Consider the following 14,350-nt stretch of genomic DNA (forward strand, 5'->3'; position numbering starts at 1 on the left):
AGGGCTGAGCTAGGGTCTTTATTATGTATCGATTTAAAATGTTTAGATACACTGTGGATAATACTGTTTAGCTACCCTAATCTTTAATTTTATAATTTTTTCCAATACTGGTAGACATAAATTCTTTCCACTTTTTTATATTAATTTTGTGACCCCTGTTTTTTTCCATCCTAAAACAATTTGTTTCTGTCCATACTCATTGCCTTTATTTTTTCAGCTTACATCGTTTCTACCTTATATTGAAGGTAGTCTGTCTCTAGAGAAATTCCTTACAAATTGTTACTTAGGTATATTAAGTAACTATGACTTATGATCAGAGGCGGCTCTAGGCTTTGTGAGGCCTTAGGCAAAACTTGACATGGGGCCCCACTCACGCAAATGAAAAATAATTCAAGGACGAGAGCCTCTTCCCCACAACCCTGGCTGGTGGTTGTGGGGGGTCTTTGGGCAGGGGGGCTTATCGGAATCTGGAAGCGCCCTTTAACAAGGCGGCCCCCAGATCCTGCTCTTTAATAACTAAGGGGCAGGAGCCACCCAGTGATGTCACCTGGTGAAACCCGCCCCCTTGTGACATCATTGACTGAGGGCATGCTGGGTCATTGACATCACAAGGGGTGGTGTCACTGATATTCACTGGTTGTAAGGGACACTGGCGGCCCTGCTGCCTGAGCACAGCAGCTTTAAGGTCCCCTGTTCCTCAAAACTGGGGTAATGCATTGGGTAAGTTAGGCGACCGCGAGGCCCCTGTGAGTTCGAGGCCTTAGACGCTTGCCTAATTTGCCTAATTAAAGAGCCGCCTCTGCTTATGATGGCAACTTTCCAATGGCAAATAAGAATTGCGAATGGTTGGTTTAAAATAGATACAGTATCTCACAAAAAAACCTCAGTTTTTGAAAAAAATAATTATCTGTTCATGTGACAATACTGAAGAAATTACACTTTGCTACAATGTAAAGTAGTGAGTGTACAGCTTGTATAACAGTGTAAATTTGCTGTCCCTTCAAAATAACTCAACACACAGCCATTAATGTCTAAACCGCTGGCAACAAAAGTGAGTATACTCCCTAAGTGAAAATTTCCAAATTGGGCCCAATGTGCCAATCTTTTGTGTGACCACCATTATTTTCCAGCACTGCCTTAACCCTCTTGGGCATGGGGTTCACCAAGGTTTCACAGGTTGCCACTGGAGTCCTCTTCCACTTCTCCATGACTACATCACGGAGCTGGTGGATGTTAGAGACATGGGGCCAGATCCACAAATATCCTGCGTAACTTAAATCTTCCGATTTAAGTTACACCCCCGCAAAATTTCTACCTAAGTGCCCGATCCACAAAGCACTTACCTTGAAATTTGCGGCGGTGTAACTTAAATGTGTCCGGCGCAAGGCGTGCCGAATCTAATGGGACGAGTCCCATTTAAATTAGGCGCGCTCCCGCGCCAGACGTACTGCGCATGCTCCGTCGGGTAACTTACCCGACGTGCATTGCGCTAACAGACGTCGCTCCGACGTCATTTGCTTAGATGTTAACGTAAATGGCGTCCAGCGCCATTCACGGACGTCTTACGCAAACGACATAGAGTTTAGAATTTCGACACAGGAACGACGGCCATACTTAATAGGGCTTAGTCAAATAGGACTTAGCCCTATTTTTACACGGCGTAACTTGACGTAAACGACGTAGATTTAGCGCGACGGGCCCGTCGGAACGTTCGTGGATCGCCGTAAGTGTTCATTTGCATATTCTAGGCCGGCCGCAATGGCCTCGCCACCTAGCGGCCGGCCTAGAATTGCATCCTTAAGATCCGACAGTGTAATTCAATTACACATGTCGGATCTTCTGCCTATCTATGGTAAACTGATTCTGTGAATCAGTTCCATAGATAGAAACAAGGATACGACGGCGTATCAGTAGATACGCCGGCGTATCCCTTTTGTGGATAACCCCCTTTGTACTCCTCCACCTTTCTTTTGAGGATGCCCTACAGATGCTCAATAGGGTTTAAGTCTGGAGACATGCATGGCAAGTCCATCATCTTTACCCTCAGCTGCTTAAGCAAGGCAGTGGTCGTCTTGGAGGTGTGTTTTGGGTCATTATCATGTTGGAATACTGTCCTGAGGCCCAGTCTTCGAAGGGAGGGTATCATGCTCTGCTTCAGTATGTCACAGTACATGTTGGCATTCATGGATCCCTCAATGAACTGTAGCTCCCCAGTGCTGGCAGCACTCATGCAGCCCCAGACCATGACACTCCCACCACCATGCTTGACTGTAGACAAGACACACTTGTCTTTGTACTCCTCACTGTCACACATGCTTGACACCACCTGAACCAAATAAGTTTATCTTGGTCTCATCAGACCACAGGACATGGTTCCAGTAATCCATGTCCTTAGTCTGCTTGTCTTCAGCAAACGGATTGCAGGCTTTCTTGTGCATCATCTTTAGACAAGGCTTCCTTCTGGGACAACAGCCATGATGCAGTGGGTGGCCTATGGTCTGAGCACTGACAGGCTGACCCCCCACCCCTTCAACTTCTGCAGCAATGCTGGCAGCACTCATATGTCTATTTCCCAAAGACAACCTCTGGATATGACACTGAGCACGTGCACTCTACTTCCTTGGTTGACCATGGAGGGAAAATTAATAATTGAGCCCAATTTGGACATTTACATTTAGGGGCGTACTTGCCAGCGGTTTAGACATTAATGGCTGCGTGTTAAGTTATTTACACTGTTATACAAGCTGTGAACTCACTGCTTTACATTGTAGCAAAGTAATTTCTTCAGTGTGGTTACATGAAAAGATATAATAAAATAATTTACAAAAATGTGAGGGGTGTTCTCACTTTTGTGAGATACTATAGGTGTATACAACCGATCTTGCTCTTTATTTATCTCCAAATCCCCAAAAATTATACTTTTGCAGTTAATAGTCCATTTTAATTTAATATTTTAAGCATTCCCGTTCATCTTCTCTATAAATACCTCTAAGGAAGCCATATCCACCTTCCAAATTAGCACAAGGTCAACAATAAATCTTTGATAACAAAAAAGTTCCTTGGAGCATTCTATCAGTACCTCCTCTTCCTCCCAATTCAAATCTAGCCCCCGTGGCAACACCCTTTATCGGATAGTTACCTATTAATTTCCTCTTCATAATAATGTTTACTCACATTTACTCAACAGGGGGATCAAAGGGGACAGTATCAGAGTAGTTATGAGCAACCATATAGAAATGATCACCAATCGTACAATCAGGGTGGGGATAGGTATGCTATATCAACTGGGAATAGATTTGCTCCATTATACAATCAGTCTGTTGAGCATCAAAACAGTGTTTTTGTTTTAGGGAAACCTACACGCTAATGCCCAAGTAAACCAGACATTAGCTGGAAAAACATTTGGTTGAAAAAGAAGAGAAAGAGAGGGAGACGGATCCAAAAAATGAAAATACCAGTAGGGACAGGCATATATAACATAAGTAGGACGGATTTAAATAGGGAAGAGATAACGGTCCTTGCCTTAAGTATGTGCCTATAAAATTTTTTAATGAATTTAATATGTAATATAAAAAAGTATTTTTTGTCGAAATTGGACACCAGACCTCCCACAATAGATACTGGTATTCATTCCACCCTAAGAAATAAATCAGTTTTTATTCCCCAGAATACTGACAATAAATTTCTAGAGGGATTTTGTAATATGGTTGTAGAGGATTTAGAAATAATGGAAGTTAGGAGTTAGTAGTAAGTAGTCCCCATTGGATAAAGAAAAAGAAAGGATAAAGAAAGGCATAGAGGATATAGAAAAAAATAAAGATGTTGTCATATGCTCCGCTGAAAAGGGGGGGGGGGTGTTTTTTCATGAGTAAAGTTATTATGAAGAGGAAATTAATAGGCAACTATCTGATAAAGATACTTACCAGGTGCTGAATAGAAAACCCATAAATGAATATGAGTTCAAGTTAGATAAATTGATTAAGAAAGGAAAAAAGAAAAATGTGCCTGAAAAATGTGCCTAATAACAAAGAGACACAATATTTAAATGTGTGTTTTTTTCATGAACTATTTTTGCTGGTTCTATTAGAACTTTTTCACATTATAGTTTTTTAGTGGTTTTTGTTTATCTTTTGCACATATACCTCCCTGATTTGAGGTGTAGGGGGTTCTTATTTATGTATATGGTATATATATATATATATATGTATGCAATTTTTTACTTGATTATCAGCGCAACACAATATTTTCTTATTTATTCACTTTGGTTTTGTGCACCTCACGTGTCTGCAGCTTATCTTTAGTATTTTATATGGTTTTAGTAATAGCGCTGTAGTACCTTTTTACATAATATTTAAATCCTGTAGCATGTAGAACCCCAATTATTTATTTTCTACCTAAGATTCATAAAAGTTTAAATAAGCCCCCAGGGAGACCAATTATTAATGGAATTGAATCAGTCTGTTCTGTAGTGAAAATGCTTTGCGGTGTAGCAGTAGCTGGATGTTTGTGTTTTGTTTTGTTTTTTTATTTTATTATTATGGTTTTAGTTGAGTTGTGCCAATTGAGCAAAGATTATTGAATAGTATTGACCTAGCCCCTAATGATCCAAAATTGATATGGTTCAGAAACCTTTATACAAAATTAAGGTGAATAAAGCACCTGGACAACATGGCATACACCCACATGTCCCCAAAGATTATGGCTCTGTTATTTCTAAACCATTTTAGAGACTATTTAGTACCGTTGGATTGGCATAAGGCCAATGTGGTGCCTATATTTAAAACAATGCACTAGCTTAAAGGAACCTATTTAGAAAAAAAACAAAAAACAAACATTTACAACCCCTATAAAGGTTAGACTCAGGAGGATATTTTTTTACCTGCATACATTTGTGTCTGTTCTTTTTCTGCCCCCTGGTCACCAGTGTGGAAAAGCCCTAAGGGTAGACCTCATGTTTTTCATTTGTATTTAATGTTTTTATCCAGTAGGGTTTCCATGACAGGTGCACTGCCATCTCATGTGAAAAGGGAAAATTTATTATCATACTTACTGTAATTTTCCTTTCCTGATGGACTCCATGGCAGCCTACGTGTGGGTTAATCCCGCCTCCTCTCCAATGTTATAGGACCCCATACCCATAAAGTTAACTCACCGCCCAGTACTGGTGTTCCGTAACTATCCCGACTCCATAATTTCAGGGTGGGAACTCCGTCTGCCATGGAGTCCATCAGGAAAGGAAAATTACGGTAAGTATGATAATAAATTTTCCCTTTTCCTGACTGACTCCATGGCAGCCTACGTGTGGGAAATAACTAGCCAGACCACACGGGTGGGTATGCTGAACAAAAAGAAATTTTAATTTGTCCCGTCAACTGACAAAACTGATAAACCGAAATTCACAGAGGAAAGAGATGCAGGCTCAACACAATAATGGGACATAAAGGTATTTATGGAAGACCAAGAGGCCGCTCTGCAGATGACATCTGGAGCCACGTGACGAGCTGCCGCCCAGGAGGCTGCCATCCCTCTGGTAGAGTGAGCTGTCACCGCCTGCGGAGGAGCCAAGCCCTTCGCCCTATAAGCCTGCTGTATTGTCTGAACGATCCAGGCCGCGATTGTTCTGGTAGAAGCCTTTTTCCCTCTGTTACTGCCTGAGTGCAGGATAAACAAATGATCAGAACGTCTAAAGGGGGACGTCATCTGGATGTACTCAGAAAGGATCTTGCCCATGTCTAGAGGGTGAGTCTCGTTGGAATCCGAAGACCTGAAAGTAGGGAGGACAACTTCTTGATTCTCATGAAAGACAGAAGAAACCTTCGGATTTGAACCCAGCATGGGTATCAAAACCACTCGATCCGGGAAGAACGTAAGGAACGGCTCTTTGTGACCAAGAAACCCGATCTCCGATACTCTTTTGGCCGAGGTGATGGCGACCAAAAATGCCACTTTGGCTGAAAAGTCCTTTATAGAGGACGGGGAAGGCCCCGACATACTGAGTCCACTCAAAAAATCAAGGACTAGTGGGAGATCCCACTTGGGGAATCTTGGCTTCCTTTGAGGTCTCAATCTTGATGCTCCTCGAAAGAACTGTTTGACTAGTGGGTGAGCTGCCCACGAGATCCCAGAAAAAGCTGACAGTGCTGAGATCTGAACTCTCAACGAGCTTACGGATAGGGGAAGATCTAACCCCGTTTGGAGGAAACTCAGGACGTCTTGGATTTCCGGATTCCTGAAGGACCAGAGAAAAAAAATGTAACAATACATTTAAGTGTTTGTTCACCAATGCCAGAAGTCTGCCAAGCAAAACAGGTGAGCTGGAAGCTCTGGTGCATGAGGAGAGCTATGATGTAATCGGTATTGCTGAAACTTGGCTTCAATCCTCACATGACTGGGCTATTAATATTCCTGGCTATGCTCTCTTTCGGAAAGACAGGGTAAAAAGGAAAGGTGGAGGGGTCTGTCTCTATGTGAGAAGTGACCTCAAAGCAAGCGTTAAAGAGAACCTGGTTGATGGAGAGTGTGATGAGGCTGAAGCATTATGGGTGGAACTGCATACAGATGTGCGTAGTTCAAAATTAATCATTGGAGTTTGTTATAAACCACCCAATGTTAATGAGGAGGTGGAGACTCAGCTCCTTGCACAGATGGAAAGGGCTGCAAGGTCTGGGACGGTGATAATAATGGGGGATTTTAACTACCCAGAAATTGACTGGATTAATGGCACTTCTGGGACAGTTAAAGGACAAAAATTTAAAAACCTATTGCAGGACAATTTTATGGTGCAGTTTATTGAGGCCCCAACTAGGAATGATGCCCTGTTGGACCTGATAATCTCAAACCACGCAGAGCTTATTACTAATGTTCAGATAAAGGAACACCTGGGTAGCAGTGATCATAACATGATTTCATTTAATATTAACTATAAGCAAGAAATACATACAGGAAATATTAAAACACTAAATTTTAAGAGAGCAAATTTTCCAAGGATGAGGGCTGCTCTCCAGGACTTGGACTGGGAGGGACTATTGGCACAGCTGAACACAGAACAGAAATGGGAATTCTTCAAAAAGACTGTGTGGAACCTCACTGCAAAGTATGTTCCCATGGGCAATAAGTTTAAAAGGCTAAAAATAAAACCTATGTGGCTCACGGTCAAAGTTAAAAAAGCTATAAACAAAAAGAAAGCAGCTTTTAAAAAATATAAAAATGAAGGAACACTAGTGTTGTTTAAATGTTACAAAGAATATAACAGGATATGCAAAAAGGAAATCAAGGAAGCAAAAATTCAAAACGAACGACAGATTGCAAAAGATAGTAGGACAAACCCCAAAAAATTCTTTAAATATATTAATAGTAAAAAGGTGAAGTCTGAGCATGTAGGCCCCTTACAAAATAATCTAGAGTGGGTGACTGGGGACAAAGAGAAGGCAAATTTATTAAATGTTTTCTTCAGCTCTGTGTATACAATGGAGCATGGGGGAGCTCATGTCCAAAATGGGGGTGGGAGTGACACAGCCCCAAATCCACAATGGCTCAAAAGTGATATGGTCCAGAAATATTTAGACAGAATAAAGGTGGATAAAGCACCTGGACCTGATGGCATCCATCCACGGATCCTAGGTGAGTTGAGCTCTGTCATTTCAAAGCCACTGTATCTAATATTTAGGGACTCATTAAAGACAGGAATAGTACCACTGGATTGGCGCAGGGCCAATGTGGTGCCCATATTTAAAAAGGGAACAAAGTCTTTACCAAGTAACTATAGACCTGTTAGTCTAACTTCTATAGTTGGGAAGATACTGGAACGTTTAATAAAAGACCACATGGATGAGTTCTTGCAGGAAAAAAACTATTTAAGCAGCAGACAACATGGATTCATGAAAGACAGAAGTTGTCAGACAAACCTGATTTCCTTTTATGAAGAGGTAAGTAAAACCCTGGACAGAGGAGTGGCTGTGGACGTGATATATTTGGATTTTGCAAAAGCGTTCGATACAGTTCCGCACACACGGCTCATGTGTAAGGTAAGGTCTACAGGATTGGATATATCAGTTTGTAAATGGATAGAAAATTGGCTGAAAGACAGAATTCAGAGAGTCGTGGTTAATGATTCTTACTCTGAATGGTCCAATGTTATCAGTGGTGTACCCCAAGGTTCAGTGCTGGGACCCTTACTTTTCAATATATTTATAAATGATATTGGGTCTGAGATCAAAAGTAACATTTCTGTCTTTGCAGATGACACCAAGCTATGCAGTGGAATAACGTCCTTGCAGGATGTCTCCAATTTACAAGCCGACCTCAATGCTCTGTCTAATTGGGCGACTAAGCGGCAGATGAGGTTTAATGTAGATAAATGTAAAGTTATGCACTTGGGGGCTAAGAATATGCATGCATCATACATACTAGGGGGAGTACAACTGGGGGGATCTGTAGTGGAGAAGGATCTGGGGGTTTTAGTTGATCATAAGCTCAATAATGGCATGCAATGCCAAGCTGCGGTTTCCAAAGCAAGCAAAGTCCTTTCTTGTATTAAGAGAGGTATGGACTCCAGAGACAGAGATATAATTTTGCCCCTGTACAAATCATTAGTAAGACCTCATCTGGAATATGCAGTTCAGTTTTGGGCACCAGTTCTCAAAAAGGACATCGGAGAACTGGAGAAAGTGCAGAGAAGGGCAACCAAACTGATAAGAGGCATGGAGGAGCTCAGCTATGAGGAAAGATTAGAGGAACTGAATTTATTCACTCTTGAGAAGAGGAGAATAAGGGGGGATATGATCAACATGTACAAATATATAAGAGGTCCATACAGTGAACTTGGTGTTGAGTTATTCACTTTACGGTCAACACTGAGGACAAGGGGGCACTCTTTACGTCTAGAGGAAAAGAGATTTCACCTCCAAATACGGAAAGGTTTCTTCACAGTAAGAGCTGTGAAAATGTGGAACAGACTCCCTCCAGAGGTGGTTCTGGCCAGCTCAGTAGATTGCTTTAAGAAAGGCCTGGATTCTTTCCTAAATGTACAGAATATAACTTGAGTATTAAGATTTGTAGGTAAAGTTGATCCAGGGTAAATCCGATTGCCTCTCGGGGGATCAGGAAGGAATTTTTTCCCCTGCTGTAGCAAATTGGATCATGCTCTGCTGGGGTTTTTTGCCTTCCTCTGGATCAACTGTGGGAATGGAGTTGGGTGTATAGGATTTTACTGTGTTTTTTATTTTTGTTTTTTTATTTTTTGTGGTTGAACTGGATGGACTTGTGTCTTTTTTCAACCTGACTAACTATGTAACTATGACCTGCCTGAGGCCGAAGAGAATTCCACAAATTTAGCCCAAATCCTTCCGTAAACTCTGTTCGTGCTTGCCCTTTCTCGAGCTCATCAGTGTGGAGATCACCCCAGAGGCGCAACCAAGGGATTCTAGCCTCTCCCTTTCAAGAACCAGACCGTTAGTTTCATCAGAGCTGGACAGGGGTGTAGGAGTGACCCCTGGGAGAGAAGGTCTGATCTGACCGGTAGAGGTACTGGGTCCCGATAACTCAGTTGGACCAGGAGAGGGAACCATGGCCTGTTTGGCCAGTAGGGAGCCACTAGCGTCACTTCGACCTCTTCTGCTTGAAGTCTCTGTAGGAATTTCAGGATTACTGGGATCGGGGGAAAGGCATATGCCCTCTGGAACCTCCACCGATCCGTCAAGGCATCCATCCCAACTGCCTGACTGCAATGACCTCTCGTATAAAACTTCTCCATCTTGGCGTTGTGCGGGGAAGCAAAAAGATCCACTTGGGGATTGGTTCCCAGAGACAAGATCCATTGAAATGCTTGATCGTGGAGAGACCACACGTTGATATCCACCTGAGTGCGTGAAAGAAAGTCCGCCTGGGAGTTCTGTACTCCGGGAATAAAGACTGCTGTCAGGTTGACCAGATTTTTCTGGGCCCACTTCATAATGGGTTCGACCTCCTGTAGAAGAGACAAACTCCGTGTCCCCCCTTGTCTCTTGACATAGGACACCGCCGTGGTGTTGTCCATCCTCAACAGTACCGATTCTCCTTTCAGGAGTTGGGAGAAGGACTGGAGGGCACACCAGGCCGCCCGAAGCTCCAGGATGTTCGAGCCCGGATTGCGGAGGCGAGCATCCCACCTGCCTTGCGCTATGCTTGTACCACACAGGGCCCCCCAGCCGGAGCCACTGGCATCGGTCGTCACTGTGACCCAGGAGACTGGAGCGATGGAATGGCAATTTAGGAGATTTTTGGGCTGAAGCCACCAAAAGAGGCTGCTCCTCATAGATGCTGAAATGCGAACCCGCTGATTCTTGCGTAACGCTGTGACACTTTAGATCCAAAAAAGGGGAAATCCTATGGTGCCGGATAAAACAAACAAATAAATAAACTGCCCCTTTAAACAGTATTTCAATATAGTAGCACATAAAGATATAGTAATCTAATTTGCAGTTTGTTTGTTTTTTTTTGTTTTTTTTTGGAAAAAACAGAAAGGTAGTTATCAAATACACATTTTTTTTTTTTTTTTAAATAAAAACCTAATTACATGATCATTTAATAATAATCCCCAATGCTTAATGGATAAAAGGGACCTGCCTATAGCCTAGGCAGATCCTGACACACTGACCTGCTAGCCAAAGCACTATCACAGAATCAGCTGCTCGCCTGTCAGTAGAACCCCAATGTAAACAGGCGAGCAGCTGATTTAAATCACCCGCCGGTGACGTCAGACGTCGTCCACGTACGCGCCTGCGCAGTGGAGAATGACCCGACGGCGCCTGCGCGGCCGCCGCGGGTCCTGTCTGACTGCGCATGCGCGAACCAAGCCTCGTTCTGCGAGGGGCTCTGGCGCTCGCGACCAGGAAGTGAAACGGCGAGCTGGAACGCAGAAGCGCTCCAGCCGCCATACAGGCAAAACGATACACACATACAAGTACACAGATACACATAAGTGACTGCCATGGAAATGAAAGAAAAGACCTTGCCAGCCGAGATCCGGATCTTCAGCACACGCAGCAACAACCGCAGAATAGAGGGGAAGTTGCTGCAAAGCTCTCCACCCGCCCATGGCTGGGATCCGAGCTGCACCGCTCATAGTGTGCTATCCATCCAAGTTTGCTGAAAAATTTGTTTCCTAGATCCATGGAGGAGGAAAAAAAAAGGAACACCAGTACTGGGCGGTGAGTTAACTTTATGGGTATGGGGTCCTATAACATTGGAGAGGAGGCGGGATTAACCCACACGTAGGCTGCCATGGAGTCAGTCAGGAAATAGTATTTCACCTAAAGGGATCTCAAAAACCAAAGTTAATAATATTGTCTAATTGTAAGGGAAAAAATGCTAGCTTTTCTCTCTTTGATAAAAACCTAGAAGCATTTTTATCACATGATGAGATATAATTATAATAATATCAGTGCAGTTACATGCATTTAATATAGAATTTGGCTATTGAACCGCAAGATTCTAGGTGGGCTACTTTAGCATTAAAGAAAAAACACTATGAGCTATAAGTTCTTGTATTTGAGGCCCCTGAGGATGCGCAGGAGCATGAAATGCGTTGTAAGCAACATAGAGCGTGACATCACGCAGCCACGCCAATCAGGTCTGTGGTGGGATTTGATGTAAGTGCTTACATGCGGCATTGGATGAAGTCATTTTCGGATATTTTAAAAGTACTGGCTATGCACTCTGTACCACAAGGTTTAAAATAAATACTACACTATATGCCTTTATTATCTCTTGGCTGTTGGTGTCTTATGAGTGCTTAGTGCATATACTGCCTCCCATGACAAAAGAGAATTATAACACTGCCAAACCTATTGAGTGGATGGATCCAGGGATCACAGATTGAACTTGTTTTGCTGCTTCATTGTTTAGCAACACGCCCATGCAGTGAGCGCACAGTCTTACTTATCGCAGCGATTATGAAAAAGGTTCCTGCACTACTTTTTTTACAATTTTCAATTTTCATTGTGACTTGCATAGACTTCTGTTAAATGAATTTGCAAGTCGCAATGAAATCGATGAAGCAAATCGCACAGATCTATCTGAAGTAGCGCAGATTCAAAGCTGCACCAGGGCTTATGCACTACATGAATTTAGCAATGATATTTGGTTATGTTGTCACATATATTTTGAAGAGAAAAAGGGAGTGGAAGGGTATGGGATTATTGCGGTGCCAGCAAATAGAAACCAAAACACAATAGATATATAAAATAAAAAAGATTTATTGGTTACAAGAAGATAAAAATCGGTTCAAACAATTTAGTTAAATCCATTAAATACGTACAAACTTTATTCATCATTTATAACATATATAGTTTGGCTGGAACTGAAACTATATATGTTATAAATGATGAATAAAGTATGTACTTGTACTTAATGGATTTAACTAAATTGTTAAATAACTCTTGTTCCATTCCTTCAGAGCCACTCACTGAGACGGTCATGTCACAAATCCCCTGACGAAGCCAACGATTGGCGAAACTAGTTGGGTAGACCTGACCAATGGCCTGTATCTCTATGCCTTGCTCCCACATTTCTATTGCTCTGTTTACATGTTTGAAACAATTTTTATCTTCTTGTAACCAATAAATATTTTTTATTTTATATATCTATTTTGTTTTGGTTTCTATTTGCTGGCACCGCAATAATCCCATAGCCTTCCACTCCCTTTTTCACTTCTAATTAAGGGATGAGGTGCTGTATCTTTATTAGGACCATCGACCACTAACTACCCATATATTTTGAAGACTGTGGGCAATTTATGATAGTAGATCACTATTGTTATTCTTTCTTTACACTTATTAGCACTGCAATTTATAGTCATAACAATATTGTTTAATTGCAAGGGAAAAAATGCTAGACTTCTCTCTTTTTGATAATAACTGACAAGCATTTTTTATCACATTTAATAATATTGCATGATAAGACAAAAATTATCATATCAGTGCAGTTACTGAAATCTGCATTTGGCTATTGAACCACAAGATTCTAGTTACTTTAGCAGTAAAGAAAAAACATCATGTGCTATAACCTCACCTTGGTCTGGTAAAGTTCTTGTATTTGAGTGTCAATCCACTCTTCTAGTTTAATCCTGCGCTGCAGTTCCTTGCGGTTATATTTCACTGTGAGTTTTCCCAGGTTCTTGGATGTCTTGTCTTCATCGTCTTGTTTTTCTACATTTAAGAAGGTGACCCGAGGAGCAGTGCTGTCACTGGTAGCCATTGTCACTCTCGGAGACACTGACCTGTGAGTTTGTTCAGTTTGATCCAATTTTCTCCTAAATGAAGTAGGTCTGCAGGTGTGCAGAGGATCCGATACATGCGGTCAGGAGACAGGGAAAGACTGTGACGAAGGTACAGCTACAAGGAAGCAAAGTCTCTGCCAGCTTCTTGTGTTTCACTGTTTCAGGCCAGATAGAGATCAAATGTTCACATATTATCTTATATCACTCTAAAGGGATAAGCTGCAAGATAACACCAACACTTTTATAGTTCATAGTTCATTAACATTACAAACATCCACACACTGCTAACGTCAAATTTGTCTGATGTATAAATAGTTATAAACCCTTACTGAGAAAAAAACTCAGTCATAGTCTTTTTAATACTGTTTGTTGCCTGGTTATCTCTGTCCTCATTATTCTGAATAACAAACTCTGGACAATCATGCAGCTAGTGAAGTCAGTCTTGTGTCAAGTGTCTTGATCTCCATAACCAGCAGGGTAATGAAAGTATTAAAGCCTTTGGATCTACATAATAGTCAGACGATATGTGTTTTTAAATAGAGGGTTCAGCATTGGCAGGCTCTGTACTTTTTCATACAGGTTTTCTTAATATTTAATATTGTAGTGCAACAGAAAGACTTCAGGCTTTTTTCAGCAGGACTCATGTGGACAGGAAGCTACGACTTAAATTTCAAGTTATTTAATATTAATGTTGAACTCCAGGCACTTTGATATTTGTATACCTCTCCAAAGAGACCACTTACCATTTGGCATCTGGGCTGAGGGCTCCTGAAAGGAGTACTAAGGTGGGGTGCTGTGATGTTTTCAGGAAGCTATGTACAGCACCCTGCCGGCCCCTTCCACCAGCCATGATTTGGTGATTTTTCAGCTCCTCTTATCCACAGGTATATACAGCCTTGGCAGCTACTAAATAACAAGGTGTTCTTATAGCTATTCACTGTACAACCCCATTTGTACTTTCATCTGAAATGAAAGATCCTGAAGGCCGCTCCCTCATTCTTATTGGGCACATTTCTGATGTTGCTGTAACCATTGTATCATATTATGCTCCTAATAAACATCCATTATTATTTATTTCCTATCTTTTTCATGTAA

General features: G+C 41.7%; 1 protein-coding gene across 2 annotated transcripts in view; it reads right to left on the minus strand.

Moving 5' to 3' along the window:
- The window catches only part of PPP1R14D (protein phosphatase 1 regulatory inhibitor subunit 14D), a 35,931-nt gene extending 22,475 nt beyond the window's left edge, over positions 1–13,456 (minus strand). The window contains exon 1 of one of the 2 annotated variants that reach the window (XM_040332734.1): positions 13,048–13,456. In XM_040332734.1, the coding sequence (XP_040188668.1) occupies positions 13,048–13,233 (186 nt within the window). In that variant the 5' untranslated portion in view covers positions 13,234–13,456. The remainder of the gene's footprint in view (positions 1–13,047) is intronic. The other variant, XM_040332733.1, reaches the window with a different exon arrangement.
- Positions 13,457–14,350: the final 894 nt, after the last annotated feature.

The sequence above is a fragment of the Rana temporaria genome, chromosome 13 (assembly GCF_905171775.1).
Source record: "Rana temporaria chromosome 13, aRanTem1.1, whole genome shotgun sequence".
In the NCBI taxonomy this organism is placed as follows: Eukaryota; Metazoa; Chordata; class Amphibia; order Anura; family Ranidae; genus Rana; species Rana temporaria.